This window comes from Vombatus ursinus, unplaced genomic scaffold, assembly GCF_900497805.2.
Source record: "Vombatus ursinus unplaced genomic scaffold, bare-nosed wombat genome assembly UNPS02012602.1, whole genome shotgun sequence".
In the NCBI taxonomy this organism is placed as follows: Eukaryota; Metazoa; Chordata; class Mammalia; order Diprotodontia; family Vombatidae; genus Vombatus; species Vombatus ursinus.
This window is the reverse complement of record NW_020952380.1, coordinates 807,789-833,292: the sequence shown is the minus strand read 5'-3', so window position 1 is coordinate 833,292 and position 25,504 is coordinate 807,789. Positions and strand designations below refer to the sequence as shown.

General features: G+C 35.2%; 1 protein-coding gene across 5 annotated transcripts in view; it reads left to right on the top strand.

Annotated features, from left to right (window-relative positions):
- ESR1 (estrogen receptor 1) overlaps positions 1 to 25,504 on the top strand; it is a 455,293-nt gene that overhangs the window by 273,198 nt on the left and 156,591 nt on the right. For all 5 annotated transcript variants that reach the window (XM_027857990.1, XM_027857989.1, XM_027857987.1 and 2 more), the window contains one exon: positions 4,091 to 4,426. In XM_027857990.1, coding sequence (XP_027713791.1) covers positions 4,091 to 4,426 — 336 coding nt within the window. The remainder of the gene's footprint in view (positions 1 to 4,090; positions 4,427 to 25,504) is intronic.

Sequence of the window (25,504 nt, the reverse complement as noted above, 5' to 3'; positions counted from 1 at the left end):
CATTTTTCTCATTACTAATGATTTAGAGGCTTGCTTATTTTCCTTTTCAAACTAAATTTCAACTTATTTATAAAATGTAAGAGGTGGAAATAAACAGAGTTTTAGTATTGATTGATTCTACCCATCACTTTTTTTTAGCTGGTAGGCAATTTTATAAGTATGAGACTGCCTGCTTTTCTACTTCACAACCAAATTCAGTTCATTTTGACTTAGAAGTTTCCAAGTGAATCATACCTTCATGAGACTTTAAGGGAGGGTGAGTCAATTCCACTATGTTACACAGTACCCTCAAAACCATCTGATTTATATGAATAACTACACTAATTTCAAATACTTCTAAGGAACAAGAGGTCATAACCTACTTTATAACTATGCCAGCACTTAACAATCATCATTGTCAGTCCTTAGGTCTAATCTAAATCTCCTATTCTTTAGTTGAAGCCAATTAACTCTTGCTTTGACCTTAGTTTACATTCTCAACCTTCTCTTTAACTGAATCACTTCTTCATTCCTGATAAGTCCTATTTTCTAAATTTTAGTTACCTTACTAACCCTGTGAAGTTGGAGACTCAAGGACTAAACAATATTTCAGGAAGAGGCTTAATAACACTGAGAAAAAATTCATCCTCATCAATCTAAGTGAAATTGTAATTGAATTTTGTCAACTACTACAAGACTCAAGTATCTAGCTGTGGATTGCCCTTAAAAATGCTTTCAATACTCTTTAAAAAATCTTCTGTTCTGAAGCCTTATCATATTCTTGCATATTCTACTGCTTTTGTTCAAGACATTTGGCAATGAAGTAATTTAGCTTCAAATGCCAAAATAATCAACTAACAAAAAAAATTCTTTTTCTTTGTAAATAGTGTTTTATTTTTTCCAATTACATGTATAGATAGTTTTCAATATTCATTTTTTTAAACAAGATTTTGAATTTTGGATTTTTTTCTTCCTCCTTCCCTCCCATACTCCCTTCCCAAGATGGCAAGCAATCTAATATAGGTAATGCATGTGCAATCACGCAAACACATACATGTTTACATGTAAACATACAATCATGTAAACATGTAACCAAAACAAAAGGGAAAAACCACAAAAGACCAAAAAAAAAAACCCCAAAGTGAAAATATTATGCTTTGATCTGCATTCAGACTCCATAGTTCTTTCTCTAGATGTGCATAGCATTTTCCATCATGAATCTTTTGTAATTGTCTTGGATCATTTGTATTGCTGAGAAGAGCTAAGTTAATTATAGTTATCATTGTAAAATGTTGCTATTATTATGTACAATGTTCTCCTGGTTCTGCTCACTTCACTCAGCATCAGTTCATGTAAGTTTTTCTAGGTTTTTCTGAAATCTGCCTGTCCATCACTTCTTATAACATAATAGTATTCCATTACATTCATATACCACAACTTGTTTAGCCATTCCCCAATTGATTGGCATTCTCTTAATTTCCAATTCTTTGCCACTACATAAAGAGCTGCTATAAATATTTTTGTACATGTGGGTCCTTTTTCCTTTTTTATGATCTTTTTGGGATATAGACCCAGTAGCGGTATTGCTGGATCAAAGGGTATGTACAGTTTGATTGAACTTTGGGCATAGTTTCAAATTGCTCTCCAGAATGGTTGGATCAGTTTGCAACTCCACCAGCAATACATTAGTGTCCTGATTTTCCCACATCTGCAACATTTATCATTTTATGTTTCTGTCATATTAACCAATCTGATAGGTATGAGGTGCTACCTCAGAGTTCTTTTAATTTTCATTTCTCTAATCAACAGTGATTTAGAGCATTAAAAAAAAAAAAACCACATTTCTTAAGCACCCAATATGTGATGGAGACTTTGATAGGTTCTGGGGATGTATATAGAGACAAAAGTGAAACACTTTTTGTCCGCAAGGAACTTGCATTCTAATGGAAGTAAGGATGATGCACATATAAATACATAAAAGTAGATACAAGGTAATGGGGCAGGAAGGAGGCATAGCAATTTAATAATAATAATAGCTAGGATTTATGTAGTGCTTTAGGTTATGCCAAGTGCTTTACTTGTAAAATATTATTTGAGCCTCATAACAACCCTCCAAGGTAGATGTTATCATTATCCCCATTTAATAAATGAGGAAACTGAGACTATAAGAGGTTAAATGACTTACCCAAGGTCATACAGCTAATAAATGTCAGAAGGCAGGATTTGAAGGTCTTCCAGGTATCAAGTCTAGCACCCTGTGCACTGTGCCACCTAGCTGCACTAACAGCTTGGGAAAACTGGATTTGTGTAGAGGATGATGCTTTTGCTAAATATTGAAAAAAACAGAGGATTCCAGGAAGCAGAGATGAGGGCATATTATGTCCAGGCATAGGGGACAGCCAGTGAGCAAAGATACAAAGACAGTAGATAGAATGTTATGTGTGAAGAATTGCAAAAATGTCATTTTGGTTGAACTGAACTGTGCTTGGAGGGAAGGCAAGAAAGACTGAGTTTTAAGGAACTTTAAATGTCAAAAAGAGGAGCTGAAATTCAGTTCTAGGGAGTCACTGGAATTTGTTGAGTGGGGAAGTGGTTTAGGAAAATCATTCAAGTGGCTCTTTGGGGAAAGGCTTGGAGTAGGGAGAGATTTGAGGGAGGAAGATCAATTAGGAGATTATCGTGATAGTTCAGGTAAAGGGATGAGGGTCAATTCAGTGTCGAAACAAATACTGTTGTCAGTCTTCTTAACTTATTTTACAAATACATTTTCTTCAAACGTGTCAACTCTCTACATCATGTGATGGCTAAAGTTTAAACTACAAATTGAAAATTATCTGGTTAATTTGACTACTAAGTAGAGGTTTGCCTAATTATAACCTTATAGGATTATAAATCTAGAGTCAGAATAATGACAATAGTGAAAATAGTAGTAGTAATAATAGCTAGCATGTATATAGTGCTTTAAGGTTTGCAAAGTGATGCACGCATAGGACTTTGATTCTTACAACAACTCTGAGGTGCTATTATTATCCTCATTTTATAGATGAGGAAACTGAGAATGATGGATGTAAAATAGCTTGCCCAGGGTCATGCTGCCTGAGGCAAAATTGTAACTCAGGTCTTTCTGTCTCCAAGTCAGCCCTCTATATACTCTGCCACCTACCTGAAAAGGATTGCAGCTGTCATCTACTCTGAACTCATTTTACAGATGAGGAAGCTGGTCAAGCAGGTAGTAAGTGTCAGAGGTAGGAGAGAAAACCAGGCCCTCTACCTCTAGAATCTGTTCTCTTTCCAGAACATGTTATGGCACAGTATAGACCCTGCTGGATGTGGATCAAGGAAGATCTGGATATGCAATAACTTTTTTCAGTAAGCTGAGCTTTAATAACACTTGCAATTTGGCTAGATGTGGTAAAGTTAAAGGCTTTTTAGTGGCCATGATAATTTTCATCTTTTATTTGTTCCTACTTAGCTGCAAGCCTGTTCTTCGTTTAGTAGTGCTGCCTTTTGTGGACTAAGATATAACCAAAAAAGGCAGTTTGAAAGAGATGGAATATGTCCCCATAATTTTGTGAGTGAGAACCACAGCTGAGCATAGGTTTGGCCAAAAAATAATAATAAACTGTTTGGAAACTTTTATGACGGGAAAATAGAAGAACACTTGTGAAAAACAAGAGCTTGGCAAAATTCTTGAACCTGAGTGATAGCTATTCATTCAGCAAAGGAGAAAATATCATGAAGGATGAAGTATCAGTTTTGTGGTAATAATGAAAGATTTAGTCAAACCTCCTTTGTCCGGTAGGGCATAGTTAGCAGTCACCCTGGGCAAGTCATTGCACCTTAGTCATCTCTACAAAGTGGTTTACTTTGAAAATATGGAGGATTTAGTGTTTTTGTCCAAGAGCAAGGTTATCTCTATTTTAAAAATATTGCTATTTTGAATATTAGTCAATTCCTAGGAATAATTGATTATTGGCCAATTTAATATTTTATTATCTTTCTAGTGTTTCTAATAGAATTTAAAAAATAAACAGACCTATAGTGGTGATTTCAGTATACAAGTGTAAAGTTGAAACAGAGGCAACTAACTCATTTGTTTTTGCCCTCCCAGGAATCCGGAAGGACCGACGAGGTGGGCGTATGTTGAAGCATAAGCGCCAAAGAGAAGATCAGGATGGGAGAAATGAAGCAGGTCCCTCGACTGACATGAGAGCTTCTACCCTTTGGCCAAGCCCTCTCTTGATAAAACATACCAAGAAGAATAGCCCGGCCTTGTCCCTGACAGCTGACCAAATGGTCAGTGCCTTGCTGGAAGCCGAGCCACCGATACTCTATTCTGAATACGATCCAAATAGACCTTTCAGTGAAGCTTCAATGATGACTTTATTGACCAATCTGGCAGACAGGGAGCTTGTTCACATGATCAACTGGGCGAAGAGGGTGCCAGGTAAGGATGCTGAGTCTGAGTCTTTGTGGTAACAGCATAAAACTTTTTGCAGATTGATGGGAGAACCATTGAAAGTGACAACTTTTCATCTACTTAATTTCCAGATAATCTCCAAAATAATTGATATTAACTGATAGATATTTCTTTTAAAGTTTCAGGATTAACATATCAGAATTCCCTTGAAAATTAGGCAAAGATTTTAAAGTACTGTTGAGACAATAAAATTCTAACAAATTCACTGAACAGTAATGGAGGAGGATAAGGCTAAGCATTAAAAAAAGATTGATGTGCTATGAAATCTTTCATGTTCAAGATTATTATTAAAACACTTCTATTATTAGTAAATGCCTCTGATTTTAAAAAAGCATCTCATGTTATGCTATTGTCAGTAGACTAATAAGATCCCAATAGAAGATTATGAATCAACAATTATTTATAGAGTGTTGATTTTTTTCCCAGTGCTGGCTAAGGTTGTGTTGGATAGGTACGCGGGACAAGTGTAAAACAGGATCCCTACCTTCAAGGAGTTTTCAAGAAGATAGCTTTTCAAAAAAGAGAATCGAGGGATAAATTATGCTCTTTGGCCCCATAGTTGGTCTATTTCTGTCAAAATTGGCATGCTGATCCTGAGAAGCAAGTTTTATTGTAGTTCTTTGTGCTGTCCCCTTTCCCACACTTATATCTACAATCATGATCTAATGCAGATTAAGACAAAGAGACATGAACTTTTGTTTTCTGAGGTGACACAGCAAGTCACTGGTGGAGCTGTATAGAGATACTCTACTTTTTGCTTTTTTAAAAAATTAGACAAGAACAGCTATTATCTAAGTAAAATTAATTTTTATGTAGTACAAACTTGTAATTATTTGTAGTTCTATACTTGACCTAAAGTCACATTTCACCCCCATGAAATATAGTTGTACTATGTTTAGAAAATATCATATATAATATCAACAAGTAAAGATAAATGTCCTCTGAATATGAAGACAGTGTGGCAATGACCCACATTCAATAGACCATATACTTAAGGGTTTATTTTATTATTATTTTTTAAGTATTGGATTTGTACGATTCAACCAAACACTTTCCATTAGTTCTTGCCTTACTTCTCTGTCAGTTTCAAATTGATATCAATAAATGACCAGCAGCATTCATTTGGAAGATGACTAGGGTTAAGTGTAGTCTGTAGCTATGGAACAGAAAAGGTCTAACTGGCCCATTTCTGAATTAAATTCATGAATTTGTGCTAATTAGAATCATGTCCTAATTAGTTGAACTAGTAACTATAGATTAATGTTTATATAAAGGAAGTGCAATTAGCAAATTCATGAATGATAGTCTTATTTACATTTTTAGCATTAATGTTAACTGTTTGAGCTTTTACATCCTTATTAGTTAGCTATGTCTATCACTGAATAACAATCATTTGAAATTCAACAAATATGTTTGATTTTCACATATCTTTTTTGGCTGGAATCAAGTTTCAGTCAATATATTTTCATACTGACAAGGAATGAGGTCTTACTTGGGCTAAGACATGTTTGTTCTTCATAATACTTTTATGACTAAAGGTCCATTTCATGATTGGCTAATTGTTCTTCCCTGCTGAAGTGATACATCAAGACTTTTAGAACATATTTTCAGTTCAATAGCCCCCTCCCTTCACCATATCCAATCAGTTGTAATATCCTGCCATTTCTGCCTTTGAAACATCTCTCATGTATGACCCTTTCTCTTCTCTGACACTGCCACCACCCACTGGCACAGGCTGTTGTCACATCGTGCCTAGACTTCTGTTATAGCCTGCAGGTTTTTCTTCCTGCCTCAAGTCTCTTCCCATTCTGATCCATTTTCTACTCATCTATCAAATTAATCTTTCTAAAACAAAGGCATGGACATACCACTCCTTTATTAAATAAACCCGTGTGGCTCCCTATTACCTCTACGATAAAATATAAAATCCTCTGTTTGACGTTTTAAAGCCATTCATAACTTGGCCCCTTCCTACCTTCCTGATCTTCTTACATTTTACTCCTCACCACATCCTTGTTTCTTGAGCATACTATTCCATCTCCTGACTCAGTATTTTCACTGGCTGTCCCCCCTTGCTGGAATTCTCTCTGTCCTCATCTTAGCCTCTTGGCTTCCTTCAAGCCTCAGCTAAAGTACCACCTTCTATAAGCTTTCCCAGTCTTCCCTTAATCTTAGTGCCTTCCCTCTGATACCATCCCCAGTTGATCCTGCATATATCTTATGTGTAACCTGGCATGTTGTCTCCCCCATTGGACTGTGAGCTTCTTGAGGTGAGGGACTGAGTTTTTCATTTTTCTTTTTCCTTTCTTGGTATTCCCATTGCTTAGCACAGTGTTTGGCACATTGTAGGCATTGAATAAATGTTAGCTGACTGACATAAGCTAATGGATTTTAGAGCATTTGTAAATAGAAAGCACTACCTCAATAAGACTGTGATCTTTAGCACAAAATATTGATAAAAGTCTTTTGAATTAAAGAACTCAGAATTATATAATAGAGTTATAGCTCTTGAAATAATCTTGAGAAGTCATCACTAACTAATCCAAACCTCACTTCTTGTTGTAGATCCATTTAAACCTTCCCATAAATAATATACTTGTGTAATACTCTTGAAAGTCTTACAGCACCACTTGAAAGCATTAGTCAAAGAGGTTGGTCCTCACATGTTTAATCCAGCTGAGGACAGAATGAAAATTTAGGACTTTTTAGTTTCTAGTTCTACAATTATTGCCTTTTCGTTTTTTATATATTCACAATATTTTACGTTGTATAGAAAGAAGTTAGAGGAAAACAGAAGAAGCTTGGCTTCTCTCTGGCATACATGCCTTTCTTTCTAGTGACCTTATGTATGTACAGTCAGTTTTAAAGACATGAAAGGATGTAATTTTAGAGAGATCTTCCTTAGATAGTTGACATATCTCTGGACTTAGATTGTCCAGTTCTGGCCTCTAGGATAGGCCACCTGGGAGTGGGGGTTTTATTTCGTGTCCCCAAATCTCTAAGCTCTCTTACATGCAGTGAATCTAGGAGATTAGATAAAAGAAACCCAAAGTAGTATGATGGTTGGCTTCGGTTCCCTTTGCATCTAAAGATATTTCTTTCCTCAATTTGAAAGATGAAAAAGTTGATATCAATATTACTGATTGCTCATTCCCTCCAACTGTGAAATTGAACAACTGTTGGTTCTTAAAGTATTGTCCTTTGATCTGGTAATATATTTCCCCTCTACCTAAGGAATTCTGGACAAATTTAAAGAATCCAATACATTCCTTTTTTTTACCCTTTTCAATTAATAGTGATCATTACATTTTTCTAATAAAAAAAGGGAAATTTGAAAAGCATCTAAAAGAGCTGATGTAAAGTTCAGTTCTTACTGATAAGCATAGATGGATCATATATAGCTATCTCAACCCAGAAATAGAGAATGGATCAAATGGAGCTGAAAAATATTAGGCCCTCTCTTAGCTGTTTTACCCATAACTATATAAGTTTATAATAATGGAATATCTAGGGTTTGTGAATATCTGCTCTGTGACTTGATTGCTATTTTTAAGACCCAAATAATTCTTTAAACCTGAGAGCAAAATATATCTTGTTACTTGAATTTTAAAACAAACAGACCCAAATGAAATGTATTTTTATGAAATTTCATCCCCACAGCTGTTAAAAATCAGAATTATACTTGTCTGACCATGCAGAAAATAAAAATAGCTATAGACTTAAGAAAAGCAAAGAAATGAAGTTTTCTGAGGCAGGAAAAAGTATTTAAAGTTGGTTTACAAGTTTTTGAGAAGGATTTACAAAGGAAAAATTCTGAAAACATCTTTTGCCTGAATGTCGTCTGTCTCCATTTAAAGCTCTATCCCATCCTGAGAATTCTAGTGTTACAAAATTATAATTTTCTGTGCTAATAAAGGGGACCCTGGCCCAAATAATCAAATAATAGATAATACTTCAACCTAGTAGTAAGATAAACTTGGGAATCCTACTTCTTGGAGTATAGTGGGATGTATAGAGGAACCTCTGAATTGGATGAATGATAGTGAAATCATCCAGGAAACATATATAATTCTCAATGTGTATATTCTAAGAGCATGCTTGATGCTAACACTCCCCTGCTCAATAAATTCCCCTATGACCTCTAGAATTAAATACAAACTCCTGTGCTTGGCATTTAAGGACTTTCATGATCTGGCTTCAACCTACCCTTTAAATCTTATTACATATTACTCCTCTTTACATCTTTGTTGGTCCAGTCAAGTTAGCCTTCTTTGCCATTTCACACTTGAATTTTTTGCTTTCCATCTCCATGACTTTGTAGCAGTTGCCTCCAATGCATGGAATACACTAGCTTCTCACCTCTGCCTCTTAGATTGTCTAGCTTCCCCCCCCCCCAAAAAAAAAATCAATCCAAATGGAACCCCTTATAAGACACCTTTCTTAATCAACCTCCCTTTCTTTGAATTCCTCTTCTCCAACATTACTTTACATTTATTTTTATGTATCTGTATTGTCACATAGTATACATATTAACTCATTATACAATCTCCTTGAGGGAGAATCAAGAAATTCCTTGAAGACAGAGACTTTCATTTTTGTCTTCATAATTCTAGTGCTTAACACAGTACTCAATAAGTTTTTGATAAAATGTTTGGTTGATTGATGATTGGATTGATGGGAAAAATAAATTGCCCGAATATTTTTAGAAACCGTGTTCTATTAACATCATAAGATCTGATACATTTTGAATGGGCATGCTGTTATTTTAATCTCTTGAATGTTTAGAAGAGGCAACTTGGATTTTAATAAGGCATTCTAATGAGTCAGGATATCCTTGTGGACTTGATTCTTTGCTATCTTGAATAGTGTTTCTAAGTCTTACATCTTGAAGGGATGTGAAGAAAGACAGTTTGGAGGATTTTTTTTTTTAATCTAAAGAGGAGTTTGAGGGGTCATCCAGTACAAGCTTAGCTAATAATTCACTCCTTAATAGTTTTCTTTTCTGAAAATAATACATTAGGCCAACTTGCTTTGAAGTTTTTTAGATCATTCACAATGTGTAGAACTTTAACAGTTTCATGAAACTAGAAGGTAAATATTTTGTACAAGATTCTTTTAAGTTCCAGAAGGTTTTTCTTTAGGCTGTTTTCTCTAGTTGACCTTCCAAACTTAGCTGCTTGTTAAGAACACTTTGTGAAGGGCTGTGAAATCCATCATTTCATGGGTCTTCTTCCTGACCCTGAAATCAGAAATGAAAAGTGATATGTTATTTATTTGAAAGCTTTTCTTTTCTTTTATTATTTTTGTTTCCTTTACCAGTTATGAAGTATCTAGAATGGCTACTACTGTGTAGCCATGAGTAGTAGTGTTTATTAATACAACTTTTGGCTAATTGTGAAAGTGAGAAGAAAGATCATGGTGTATGGTATATCATTAATATGATCAATGCTAGCTGAAATGTCATTGGGGTGCATCCTCACTTACAAAATACATGTTAGCTTTAATGTGGCCAAAGCAGTATCAAGTCTTATAAGGCTTCTCTTTCCTCTTCCTATTCTCTAGCTGCAGATATCTCTAGTACATTGGTCATTGGCCTTGAACGATTCTTCTACACCAGAGGTTCTTAACCAAGGGTCTGTGAACTTGTTTTACAAATACATATATACATATATATATATGTACATGTATATGTTTATGCTTATTTATATCTATCTATGGAAGGAGTGGGGAGAGAGAGAGAGTATTTTGAGAATATTTTTATATTATTGGTTTCCTTTATAATCCTGTGCATTTAAAACACTGTTCTAAGAAGGGCTCCATAGGCTGCTTGACCTTCCCAAGAGAGAAGGTGACCTCTTGAAGCATTAATACAGTCTCAGTATATAAATTATTACTTCTGTATTATTGATTTCCTCCCATTTCTCTCCCTCTCTCCTCATTTATTTCTTCAGGCACAGATACTCAACTAAGTTTTTAACCTTCTATTTTCAAATTCGAGAAGGGCATTACTGCTTGACTATTATAATATCAATATCTTAAAAATATCTCTCCGCTCCCCCAAAGCAGTTTCCCCAGCCAAATTTTCTTATTATTGTCGATGCCGCCATGATATTTTTCATCCTTGAATACTGGAACTTCAGTGTCATCTTTATTGTCTTCTTTGTCCTTCAAATAGAGTCACTAAATTCCTCCTGCAAGTACTTTCTTTGAAGTATTTCTAGCTTTGTTCCTTACTCTTCATACCCACTGATATCACTTAGTATAGTGCCTTGAACATAGTAGGCACTTAATAAATATTCATTGACTGATTGACATCACCTTTATGTCCAGCTGCTTTGAATTAGCAGGATATAGTATATAATATTATAGAGGGAATACTGGATTTGACACCTAAAGACTTGTCTATAACTCTTGGCTCTCTTACTCATTCTTTTTGTGACCTTTGATAAATTGTGATTCCTTTCTGGGTCTCAGTTTTCATATTTGTAAAATTGGGTAGTTAGAGTATTTGGTTTCTAGGATTTGTTCTTGGCCTGAATCTTTATTCCTATGTTCCTACTATCATAGCCCTCTGCTTACACTTCCTGCCTACTCCTCCTTCCAATCCATCCAGCATATTATTGCCAGATGAATCTTCCTAAATCTCATCTTTCACATGCTACTCCTAGCATGTTAGTGCTTTATTTTGAACACAAGACAAGCAATGAGATCTTGCTGTCAGGTGTTAATCTCTCAGACTAAGCTCTAAGATGCCACATTAAGTCAGCCTTCTCTCCGGCCTTTCTGGCTTTAATGTCCAACACAAATGGTTCATTTTGTTCATACCGGTGTCGTTGCTCTTTCCTGTTCACTCCCCTCCCAAACCATTCTTATTCCTGTGTGAGGGCTTTTGCTCATGATGTGTCCCTGTACTTGGAATGTCTTTAATTACTTTGAATAAATATTTATTAAGCACTTCCAATGTTGCAAGTGCTATGCTAGAAACTGGGGATACAAAACCAAAAGTAAAATGGTCCCTGACCTCAAAGAACTTAAATTTTTACAACCCCCTCTTCCTTTTTCCATATAAATCCTACACTTAAGATCTGTCCCAAGGCCTTCCTCCCTCAGGACATTGTCTTGCACTACTTTGGCTTCAACTGATCTTATATCTGAGTTTGACTTCATGGTGGGTAAACAGTTTTCTCCATTTTCCTTAGTTCTATGGTAGGCTGATTTGATGATGGATCTGATTATATTATGTCCTTATCATATAATATTGGCTTTGCCATCGGATGATTCTTTTCTATTCCTGGGAACAACTTTTTTTCTCCACATAATAGAAAAATATTAGGTGATAGGGTCTGCATTTTCTGTAGGGATCTTGGTCATCAGAAAGTCTCTAGCAATAGACATTCCTTGTGTTAAGCTTATGTATGTTCATAAAATTATGTAAATTAAAAAATTTGCAAACCACATAATTTTTTAAATATATAAAATATTTCTATTTAAGGAAATCCTATGGCAAATGGTTCTTAATTGAATAAGCATTTGGTAAAATTAATAATCTGCTCTTCCAGTCTTTTAAAAATATTTTAATTTTCTTCCATTAAATTTACTTGGTATGATATACACAAGCATTAGGAAAACTCAACAGAGTTGCTCCTTATTAAGACTATTGTACCTCACTGACCTAGAATTAACTGGGTTAGATTTAGGCTTCTATCATGTCATAGGATATCATGCTATTTTTATGGATAACTGAAAGAATTTCCATTTTTATGGAGGTGAAGTGCAGAGAGAAGAAATCACTAACAGTTAATGAGATCAAGAGAAGAGAAGCATTTGAGAGCTCTTATGAACGGTGAGCTCTTGGTGAGAACTTTGTTATTTGGAAAATAAAAAAAAGAATTGTCATGACTTAAATTGAATTAGAAGATAAGAGGAAAAATCTGCATTTCTCCTTCCTCTCCCCACCATAAGAAGTATCAATTCATCTAATAGGTGATAGATACATAGATATAGATAGAGCTGATATATTCTTGGAGAAAACTCACAAAATGATTTAAATTTAGTTTGTACCAGGACTGTGGTGGTACTTTTTCTCTCAAGGACAGGAGGATTTGAAGCAAAGAACCCCATTAGTTAATTAGATGAGTTTATGTGATAGGATCAATTTCAGATTATCCTTAATCCTTCTAGGAAATTTGATCCATGTTTGTAATTACTGACAGAAGCACTTGAAGGACAATGCTTAATACTCAGACAACTGCCAAAATGCCATTTCAAGTATCTTTCTAGACTGTGTGAAAATGTAGCAGCTACTGTTTCAAGTGACCATCACAGGCTGCATCAGGCAGCCTGAAGAAAAAACAGTGAGAAGAACATTAAAGCACAGATCATAGATTTAGTATTAAAAGGGACTTTATAAATCCAGACTCCTCTTTTTGCATCTGAGGCAACTGAAGCCTAGAAAGAGGAAGAGTCTTGACTAAGATCAAAGCAGCTATTACCAACGTGATACAATCAGGGTTCTGCCCTAGGGTACCAAATGTAGAGAGTACCAATAACCTTTGTAGTCCTCAGCAAAGAAACAGGAGAGATTAGCACCTGGTTAGCAAGAATAATCAGTTAAAATATAAAGCTATTAGAGATTGGCATTGGTGTGACTCCCTTCCCTGATCCAAGGTCAGAAACATGTGTCTCCTGAGGCAGCTGCCTCAGACCAGTATCCTAGACTCACTGTTTCCCTACTACTGGGTGGTCTTCCCTTTTAGCTGAAGGTACAATACTTCCTGTTCAGAGTTCTTGGTGCTTGCCCCAAATGCATCATTTCCTGGTTATGGTCATGGCCAATATACAATGGGAATATTGTTTCCATCTCCCAAATCAAATGTTTTACTTGACTAGAGTCAAGAGTGTAGTTATTACCTTAAAGTCATCCACAGCTGGAAAGGAAAGGTATCAGTAGGTAGGTATACCACTGTGACTAATGGAAGAAATAGCATAGATCAGGCACAAAGGTAAAACTTCGCTAAGATTTTGTAATGTTCTCATGGAGGAGATGCAGCCTTGGAGTTGTTTATGTTTAGGGTGTTTGTTTTTTTTTAAATCTCACCTGAGGTCACAGCATGCTGCCTAGTGTTCTGTTCATAGGCTTCAGGATGAGTGACTGAATTAAGTGTTTCTGGTTAGGAACCCTTGGTTCCAGGGAATCTAAATGTTTCAGTCCTGTTGCCTAGGTTACTAAGCTCTTCCCTGCAGTTTGGTGAACTTTTAATGGGGGCTTCTCTTTGGAACTATCTTCCCTTATGAGCAACCTGCTTGATATGCTAAAATTCAAGAAAGGCATTTAAAAATGCTTGAGGTGAATGATGCCTGATTGAATCAGGACAAATGAGATTCATCGTGGTCTAATTTTCAAAATAAAAAGGAGACAGGTATTTTTTCAGATTAGAATTTATTACTCAGTTTTCAGATACCCGGCATAATGTCCAGGCAGGATTCAGTGAGCACTCAATAACATGTTTGTTGCTGATGATGACTTATGATAATAATCCAATTTTTCTGTACTAATGTAATACTGAAATAGCAAATGATGATATTTAGAATTATCTCTGAGAGTCGAACTTTGTCATATGACAATGGGTGTGTATGAGAGAGAGAGAGAGAGAGAGAGAGAGAGAGAGAGAGAGAGAGAGAGAGAGAGAGAGAGAGAGAGAAAGAGATTGGCCTAATAAGATTCTGGAATGAAAATATTTTAATTATTTGAGGGATACTTTGGTGAAGTATTAACATTTAAAAAGTCATAAAACATTGCATCATTTACAAAGTGATGAAAATCCAGATGTTTGGAAGGTTGACAATTTTCAAGGGTTCTCTGGTTAGCAAATCCCTTCATTGATTCTTTTCTTTGGGAAGGAAGTAATTGAATGATAATATGAATGGAATATAGAAGTTTGGTGTCACTTTTTTGGGGAAAACAGTTAAGATAAAATGTCTGTAGACTTACAGAACTAGAATACTATTCTAAGGGAGAGGGATAACAAAGATTTGATAATTATAGTTGTGTTAAATACAAATGATTGTATTTGTAAATAATATGAAAAATGATGGCCTCTATCTTCCCTGAAGGGAATTAAAACCAGGTGTGCTCTATGAATTTAAAATGCATCTCTTATCTGGTCAAAATGCTTGCTTCATATTTTTTTCTGGGTATTTGAAATGCATGCTTTTAATCTAGGAGGTAAGTGATATGAATTCCAATATGTTCCTACTATGAGACCTTGAGTTATTGATGGGAAATTTTCTGAAGCATTCATTCCACATGTTGGTCCCTTTTATCCTGGTACAGGGAAAGGCAGAAAGTGGGAGGCAATCATATTCTATTTTTCTCCAATGCTGACCCCAGACTTGGTTTTTTATGTACTTTCAGAGACAGGACTTGAAATATAGATCATAGTACTGTAAAGACTGCCTTCCAAGCAGTGTGGTTGCCTTTAGTTTTGAATGTGGGTACTGGAAAACTCCATAAGATTAGCAAGAAAAGTTTCAAATGAAAAATTAAATTATGTATAACTCAAATTATTTTTAATCAAATTGGAATTTAACAGCTTAATGTTAAAAAGCATGTCCTGGTAAAGAAATTAGCCACTTCTGTTTCAAATCTTTAATTATCTTGCCTACTAAATAAGAGGTAATTTTTCCAGATTTTACAATAGTCAAAATGGTTATTATAGGAAAATGGTTATATTCCCAGACAACTAACTTCAAATTTAGTATACACATGACTATTTTGATAAAGGGCATGACGTTTATGGATATGGTCTGAAAATTTACATTAATAAGTAATGGATAGAAAAAATACTTAAGGTACACGAAAGAAACAACAGTTGTTATTTAAGGACAAATTTAAATAGATGAAAAGTGGTAATATACTTCAAAGGAACAATAAGCAAGTAACTATAAGATCCCATAATTGATAGTGAAAATGTAAATAGTAGTGATAATGACCTCTTCTATTTAGATAGAGCCTTTCAGAGAAAAGTTGGGAGATATTTTCATAGATACTATCCCATTTACCCACGGGTAGGTGAATATAATAATTATCATCATGCTAATTTCATAAATAAAGAAATCAAAGCACAACAAGTTTAAGGGATATGTCTGCAAGTTCATATGTCAAAGTCCTAAGAAATAAACAATTGTTAATTTCCCTTTATGAACTTCATGAAAGAAAAAAAAAACTTTAGTTTAGCAAATAGGAACATTTGAGGCTTCTTTCAAATCCCCAGCTAATATCTCACCTTCTACAGGAACCCTTTCCAATTCCTCTTAATTCTAGTGACTTGATTATCTCCAAATTACCCTCTATACAGCTTGTTTGTACATAATTTGTAGAATGTTATCTCCATCATTAGGTTGTGAAGAGTTGGAAAGTAGAGACTGTTTTTGTCTTGCTTTGTTTTCCTAGTGCTTAGCAGAGTACCTGGCACATAGCAGGTGCTTTATAAATGTTTACTGACTGGCTAATTGAATCCTTATTCTATGTTCTGCTTAGTTTTTTTTAACTTCCTCATCCTCTCAGAAGTAATAAATCAATAATAATTAAGGTCCATTAATCTAGTATGCTCAAGCACTGGGCTTGGTGCTACGGATACAAGCACAAAGAATGAAGCAATCCCTACTCTAGGAGAATTTACATGCCTAATTACACACACACACACACACACACACACACACATATACACACATGTATATATTCCTACAACTAAAATACATAATCATTGGGTTCAAATGTTTATTTTTGTTGTTGAATTACAATTATCTTGAAAAATCTTGAGAATGTCCCAGGCTTTCCATGAAATCTGGTAGAGTTAGCTCTTGGGAGGTTGATCCTTTTTACAAGAAGAAGATTGTATTTAGCAATTCAACAAATAATTGTTAAGTACCTACTATGTGTCTAAGATATCACGATTCTATCCCTATTTGACATTTTTATGTTTCGTTTTTCCTCATATGAACAATTTCTACTTTCCTATCTTTCCTTTATCATTTGTTTTGATTCTACTCTACATTTGTTTTCCTTTTTCTTTGTTGCTACAACAACAACAAACAAAATTTGAGGTTTATTAACTCTTGCCAATTTTCTGGGTTGGAATTGAACCTAGATTTTGGCTGCAATGGAATATTTAAAAATTTTTGGTGTGTTTAAAGTATTTGAAATCAGAATGTTTCATTGAAATTAGAAGAATATAGAGATTAAAAACCAGCATCTGGGATGCAACAATTGTTATTCTACCTAAGACACACTAAAACCCCATCTATCTAAATTATTTGGAAAATAGAGTGTTTTGAATTGAATGTTCTAATAAGTTATGAGCACTTACACCATAAATAACTCATTTTTTGTTCAGATCTATAATGTCATATCTCTAGGAAACTCCTAGTATGAAAAATCCTTCCAATGATATAGATAGGAAAGAAGTCTGCAATGTATGATCTTAGATGTTGAGGACAATGAGAGGCTAAATGACTTGCCCATGATTTCATAGATCGTATATATTGGAAACAGGATTAACCCCAGATCTTCTTGACTTCAAGGCTCACTCTCTACTATACCATATTGCTTTTGCATTGATTTTTAAAAAAAAAAATAGAAATAAATTCATTATTCAATTGGCAGTGTGGTGTTGGAATAGAGTATTGGATTCCACATCAGGAAGACGTGGATCTGGATTTTACCTTAAGCACCATGGATAAGTCATTTAGTATCTCTAAGATTCAGTTTTCTCATGTGCAAGATGAGGATAATCATGGGATTATTATGAGGGTAAAGTGAGATAACATATGTAAAGTATAGTGTAAATCATTAAGAAATATATAAATATTACTATATTATTATTTTTAATTCATTTTTTAAAAGCACCTACCCTCTTCAAGGCACTGTGCTGGCACTTTCTGTATGTTCTCAAGGAGAAATAAAAAAAATACAATCCATACTTAAACTTTATTGGGCATAATCTATTTGTTTTCCTGATTCTGTACAAAAATTTTTGACAACTTTTTAAAAGTTTTGATGCTGAATTTTTTAAAAACTGTCTTTATTTTTGGATTTTATGAGTCTATTATTCAAAATTCATAAACACATTGAAAGTAGACCTTTGACTATAGTAAGAGAATTTCTTCTAAGTATAGGGAATGTGGAACTATCATTTAAGCCAGTGGTACATTGACAATATACAGAAATCATCAAAAGGTGCTGTTGTCCTGAGATCCAGTCCACCATCAAAAGTGACCTCGGTGAGCCACTTTTGAGTTCAAGCTACCCAGTGGTTGCCACTTATGCCTCTCCCTGGGCTTCAGGAGTAGTGAATTTGAAGGAAATGAGCCCTCTCCATACATCATAACAGGCAGGGCCATGCCACCATTGTGAGATAGCAGGTTTTGCTTACCAAAGTAGTATACCAACTACTATTTGAAGTTGCTGTGGCAAATTCTATCAAGTACATGAACTATTTCTTCAAGGGTGAAACTCTGAAGAGTGCAACTTCATTTCTTCTATGTTGAGAGGAACTGTAGGTGTTGCACCAAAAGCTCTGCTCATTTCATCATTGTTTTAATAATTTCATTAATTAGCCTTAGCGAAAGAGCACTTAGTCCTTTTCAAAGCATGCAAACTATTCATTGTTAGGAACCACTGGCACAGCCCACATTTTCCTACAGATGAAGACTCTTAAACTATGCTTTTCTGTTTTCTCCTTCACTTACTCAATTTTTCTTTACTCTGTATTCACATTCTATTCCACCTTTTACTCACTTCAGGGCAGCCTCATGCTGTTGGAATTGTAGAATCACAGAATGTTAGAGCTGGAAGAGCCTTCAAAGGTCATCTGGGTCAGCCCCATTATCTACAGAATTGAAGTCAATGGTATAAAGTGACTTGAACTGGCAGCCTAGGAACCTGTACTTTCAGGAAGCTTTTGGAATACCCAGTATGGGGAGAGAGAACACTCAGAGAGGGAGAGGGAGAATAGTTTCACACAGGGGATTCTCTTGGAGAGCCCAAATCTGTTACCAAGTGTAGTACAGAGAAGGGTTAACTCCCAAGTGGGACGGGAAACAGGACCAGGGAAGTCTGAGATTGCCCAGGGGCTCTGATGAGCCCCAAGTTTGGCATGCACACTTTCGGACCTTACCAGAATGACTAAGTCATAATCATACAGCTCCTCTCATGCCTTTTTGTGCTTGTGTGTGTGTGTATATATGTGTAGGGGGGTGAGGGTGGAGTCCATGGATATAAAACATAGCATATTATGTTATGTTTTTCCAATGTATTGATTCATTTAATTAAATTTTTTGCTCCTTTTTTTTCTTTGAAAACAATAGTCTCGATTAAAGGGATGCCTTTCTGTTGGGAGGAAGTTCAGGGGCACAGGGGGAAATCTAGATGATATAAAAATAAAAGATTTCAATAAAATCTATTTTTCAAAAAAGAGTCATAATTGAAGAATTATAAAGCTGAAAAGGACCTTAGAGATTACATAGTCCTGCTTCCTTATGTTATAGGTTGGTTAAATGAGAGCCAAGGAAATGATTTTTTCAGGATCACATTGAGAATTTAGTAGCAAAACTAGGACTCAAAACTGGTTGTCTTGATTCCCAGGCCAGGGATTTTTTGCTGTGCCATACCGGAATCTTGCAGTGGCCAGTATGGGTGGTGGGGGAACTTACATAGAAACTCAACCATGGCTGTTGTAAACTAAAGTGACTGTTTTCTACCTATTCTGGTACAAGCCTTCCCCAACCTGGGAGGCCTCAGGGCACTGAAATGCCAAAGGAGGCCAGTAATATCCAATCCCTTTTTTTATCTTCTATGACAGTACTCCATGGCCTTCAGCATGTACCTGTAGTCATTAGATCCATCCTGATATACCCAGATATAGTAGTAGTTCTTCAGTTAGAGTCTGTTCTGTGCAAATAACACTGATAATAGAAGGTGAATTTTATAAATTTTAAAAATGAAGTTCTTAGACACTACCAGGAGCCCTTGAAGTGCTCTGGAAGAGATTGAGAGTCCTCCATTTTGTGAAGAGAAGCACTTAAATTGTCTTACAAATAAAGATCCCGCTGCTTACGTGAATCCAGGCTGTTATGAATGTTAAATCATTGTCTCCTTAAATCAGTACTCATTTTATGCAGGAGACTACTTCAGATCACAAGGACCTATTATTATGGAGCATAAGAAGTGATGTCAAATTGACTAATGTAAATGCAGTAACATGCTGTTTTTGTAGAGGAGGAGAAGTGGAGAGATGGGAATGCCCTCTCAGAGATTTACTTTTACCTATTAGCAAGAATAAAAGTGTGTGCAGATCACTTCATTTTGCTAATTTCTTGTGGTTAGGTAGGCCACTAAAACATGGAGTTAATAGAACTGACTGATGTCATTGCAAGAAAATATCAGCATCCAGGTTGGAGAAAGCATTCTCTGAATTGGGTATAGAGCTTTGGGAGCCCTACTAGCCACATGGTTTCCTTAATTCCTTGGGGTGGAGAAGCTCAATCCAGATAAAATGGTTAGTGGTATTAAATGCGGCAACACTGAAATAATTCATTGGTATTTTCTGCATTAGTCTATAGTTTATTCTCTTTTATTAAAAAAGTAATAAAATTTACTTATTTAAAAATATTGTTATATACAAAATGACTAATATGGAAATGTTTTATATGCTTGCACACTTATAACCTATTTCAGATTGCTTATGGTCTAAGGGAGAGGAAAGGGTAAGGGTGGGAGGGAAGCAGGAATAGAATTTGGAACTCAAAATTAAAAAAAAAGTTAAAAATTGTTTTTATTTTTTATTTATTTTTTTGTGATGCAATTGGGATTAAATGACTTGCCCAGGGTCACACAGCTAGTGTCTAGTGCCTGGTCTGAGACCAGATTTGGACTCAGGTCCTCCTGACTCCAGGGCCAGTGCTCTATCTACTGCGCCACCTAGCTGCCCCCTAAAAATCGTTTTTAACATGTAATTGGGGAAAAATAAAATATTATGTAAAAAGAAAAAAAATGAATATAGCTATAGAAATAAAACTGAAAGAATCATGTGATAGCAAGGTGCATTGAATAACAAGTCAAGGTCCAGAAGAACTTTTTATCTCTTTTTACCAATCTTAAATTCTGTGAGGTTTTTAAAAAGATTTTTTATCTAATTTAGCTATGATATTCTAATTACATTTTTTTTGTAAGCAGTTTCTGTTGAAAGATTACAGGATTTAGATTTACAAGGGAGTTACAGCATTGCTGAGGAGAATGTTCCTCAAATAAGCTTACGAGGTCACTGCTGCAAATTTTAAGCACATATGTAACAAAGAGGCAAGATAGCCAGGCACAGTTTAGCTAAAATGGTCAAGAAGCCTTTCTGATTAGGAAAAAGACAATTAGCTCCCTTAGCAAAGGGAGCTAGATATACATCATGTATCCCAATCTCTCTCTGACATCTGTCAAAGTTTTGTGACAGAAAGAAAAGTTCTGAAGAAAACATCTAAAATGTCTGGGATGTGTTTTTAGTAGCTGGCCTCGAGGGACAGAATCCCTTGAAGTGCTGTGGAGGGAGGAGGTTTTTAGGTCCTTTTTCTTTCTTGAAATTTCTTCTGTGTACTAGTGGAGAGCTGCCAGAGTGAAGGAAGTAATTTAACTTTTCTTGCAAGATTTAGGGAATTGGGTGCCTAGGGGTATTGTGACATTGAAGCAAGTGTGTGGTAGGAGATTCATAGGATTAACAAGGCTTGGCATGTAGTAGATGTTTAATAAATGGTTGTTGACTGACTTTGAGCTGAATGAGAATTTAGAGATTATCTGTGGTAAAGTGCCCTATTTTTACAGGTTAGGAATGAGGGGTTCCCAGAAGGGGAGTGATTTTTCCAACTTCTAATCCTGAGGATTTGAACCCAGGCCAACTAATTCTACATATTTTGCTCCATTCTGTACCCCACAACATAAAAGTTTTTCTCTTTTTAAAAAATTGAATAAATGTTTTTAACACAGCAGACATGCATAAACAAACACACAAATAAACCCCAAATAAAGTTTACTTCCCCTAATCAGATAAGCAAAAGAGTGTTTGTGACTGATTTTCTCATCCCTCTATATACTTTATAATTTAATATTTGGTTAAAAAAAGAAAGAAAAGTTGATTGTGCCCTTTAACAAGGCAGCACCAATTATATACGTTTTGTTTGACCCATTTTGTCTTCATTTACATAGTTGCAATTAGTATGTATAGTGCCCTTTTGGTTCTGTCTCTGTAAGTTCAAATAAAAATTCTCATTTTACTTGGAATTCTTCATATTCACTATTCCTTATGGCATAATAATGTAATATAAGTAGTGTGTGGTGCCTGGATGATAGACCTTGATGTGGCATCCTACATTGTTATTGATATTTGATACCAAGATTTTTTTCTTTTGCTGGTCAGTATCATTTCTTCTTTTAACTTCAGTGTTTTTATTTGTGCAAAAACTTTATTTTTATAAAAAGACTCATACAGTACAGTTGGTTATGAATTTTTAACCTTTCCATAACTATGAAAGATAGGTTCCAATTACTAAAGATTGGTGAAGTTTCAATCTTACATATTTTAGTGTTCTTTCTATTGTAATCATTTATCCATTTGAAATTTTTTGTGATATACTACTAATGTGTTAAATGTTGGTTTAAATGAATTTTCCACTAAGATAATACTTCAAAGAAACAACAGCTTTTCTACTTCTGAAAGCATGTAAATATTGTGTCATCACTTAGCAATTCTTTGTTTTGAAAACCTTTTAAAAATTCTGCTTTCTCATCGATTTAAATGTCAAAAGCCTTGCTTAGAGTTGGCATTTTTTTGTTTTTATTTGCCTATTTTTGAAGGATTTTTGCAATTATTTGCTTGTATTTAAAACTCATTCTTTATCAGGAAGGAATGTTATTTTTTGCCTTATCAATTTAAAAATGGTTAAGATTTCCCCTGCTTTTTGCCATACTGCATTTCAGTCTTTATTCATTATTCTTAATGAGACATATTACACTGCTTGAAATTATACTCATTGAAAAGTGTATTTCCTTTTGGATCCTTATAAGATTTTCTCCCTCTCACTGAAACTAGATTTGGTGACCAAATTCTATTGCTTTGTTTTCTGTTTTTAGAACTTCTAGGAAATTTTCTCTAGCTGAAATATGATTTTCATGTTATTTGACATTCATGTTATTTTTTTGGGAGACCAATAATTCTCAGCTTGTCTCACCAATCTATGTTCTCTATTCTTTTGCCTTCATTTGTGCGGCTCTCAATCTTCTAGTTGTGCTGTGTTTTATTTTGTTTCAGTATCTTTTTTCAATTCTTTTTTTTTCCCGTGAACGAGGTCATTCTGTTCCTCAGAGAATTCACTCATTTAAGTTAAGTGGTTGAGTTTTGTACTACCATTTTTCCTATTCTTTCATTGATGTTATATCCATTTTTATATCTTTAGATCTTCCTTCATTTCTTATATTGGACATATTATGTTATCTGAAGGTTCTTGCAGTTAGATTCTGCATAGGTAGTTGTTGGCAAATTGTTCCTTTCTTCTAAAGACTTCTCAATTTCCTTTACTCTGTCATATTTATTTATTGAATTAAGACTTTTAAGATTTTACTAAACTTTCAGTTACTTCCTTTTTCTTTGAAATTATTTTCCTTGTGATTTTTTTCTTTTGGGGGGAGGAGGGGGAGTTGTTGTCCTTGGCCCCCTTCTTTAACACCTTTATTATTACTTGGAGGTGATGAAGAGAGGTGGACCTAGTTATTACTACCTCTGACTCAGCCATATCTGCTGAAACTCCAGATTTCTTTCATTAAAAGCAAGAAGGGAAAAAAGAGAAAGGATTAGGATGAATCAGAATTGAAGATTTATGAGAAAGGTACTGAATTGTACCTAACTTTATTTTCATTATTATCTAAATCTATAGTTACCCTTTCTTTTAAAAAATGATCTATCCTGTTTAGTTGTATGCTTAGTTATTTTAATATATTTGTTTTTTCATGGGGAAGAAAGCATAATTATGTAGAAAATCATGCCACTTCATTTCACTCTGGCTGTGGGAAACCTGGAAGTTTGGATCATAATGCCAGCCATTACCACCATTTTCCAATTGGTGACTGCATATGTTAATTTAAAGCAAAGTTTCTGAGAGACCATAGCTATCTAAGTGCTATCCTTGTAAACTCAGACCAAATAAATATCAGTAAATTCTACAAGTGTGAATGGCCTGCTGACATCCAGAGGAGTTAGCCCTTTGCTTAATTGTTAGACAAAGGGGACATTTGCTTTAGGGAAATCTGAAGAAAGGGATTACTTCCACCTGGTGGGATCTGGGAGGCTTTCTGGGAGAAGCAATATCAAGACTGGGTCTGAAGGAAGAGAAGGATTTCAACAGACAAAAATATGGAGGGAGTTCTAGGCACTGAATTAGGGGTGGCAAGGAGTGATACTTTGCATGAATACAAAGAAATGAACAAATGTAGGGAAATTTGAATGACTAGCAAGTAGGCTAGTTTGTTTGGTGGAGATTAGAGTAAAATAGACTAGGCAGATTGTAGAAGACCTTAAATATTAGGGTCAATAGTTTGTATTCTGTCCCATATGCAATAAAGATCCACTGAAGTCTTCTGATTAATTATAGCAAGAGCTGTTCATTAGGAAGAATACTTCATCATCTGTTTTAAAAAGCCCTCAGACAACCCTGTGAAGTAAGTAGGGGAGGAATTGGTAGTCTCTTTTTACAGATGAGCAAACTGAGGGCCAAAAAAAATTCTGACCACAAATCTACTTAGCAGAATAAAGAATAGAATCCAGGTGCCCTGATTTCTACTCTGGTATACTGTCCAGCAGATCATGATACCTCAGAAATAAAAATCACTGGATCTCAGATGGTAGGATATGTTATACAATTAACATATTATATGTTCATTATTATTGCACATCCAAGAGGATTTTGTTGCAAATCTTAGCAGGCAGTACTAAGAGTACTAAAGCACAAGAAGTGCTTTGCATCAGCTGTACAACATCAGTCTGATATAGTTTTGGTTTGCTGTCTCTGATAAGTGCTGCCTAAAGAAAGAAAAGGAAACTCTGAGGTTAGGTTTTGCATTTGGCAAAACAAAGATATGACCCTGGTTGACCCTTTTCCTCCCCTCACCACCCTTTGTTTCTTGAGTAATATGGCTCCAGTGCTGCCTTCATTAAGCTTTCAGGAAGATAGAATTTCACCTTATTAATTATCCAGCCAAGAAGTGTGATATCTAAGTTACTCATTTAGAAGCATTCTACTGGCATTACTACACCAGTGACCTTATTAACTTCTTTCTAGTTCATGGATGGGATGGCTTTCCCAAGAAACTGTTGTATACTTCCTGTCCACTAGAGGTCACTCAGTCTACAGAGGCTCCCATAATCATGCTCATGTTTCGAAATCAAAACTAAAATAGTTTGGATTAAGCCCCACTGACTAGGTCAAACATTAACATAGTAGGTAAATGGAATATTACCCAAAACACTTAAATATAAAATCTGTGGTTGAAACCTAGTTTATAAGTCCTAATCCCATCTGGTCTCACCTGTGACAATTCAAGATCCCCTGCATATAAAGATGCAGAGACAGTATATTTTGATCATGTAGTTTATTGTATGTTGCCTACAGTGGAAAAGCAATAGATGAGGCATTCTTATATGGAGGTATTTTCCTTTAGCCATCTCCTAAACCTCCTCCCAGTGGTCCTCTAAGATCTTCAGATGTGGTTAAGGAAACTCCCAAGCACAAGCACATAGAGCTCATGGAAAAGAATAAGATGTGGCAAAACCACAATAACTGGCAAAAACCAAGGGAAAACAGGAAATATGATAAGGAAAACCAGTATTCTACAAATACTAGATCACCAGTCCAACAGAATTCACAATAAATGGTAGTTTTAGCAATTTTGAATCTTCTCTCATCATGTCTCCAAGTTTCATCTCTGCTCCAGGATAAAGATCTCTTCCAACA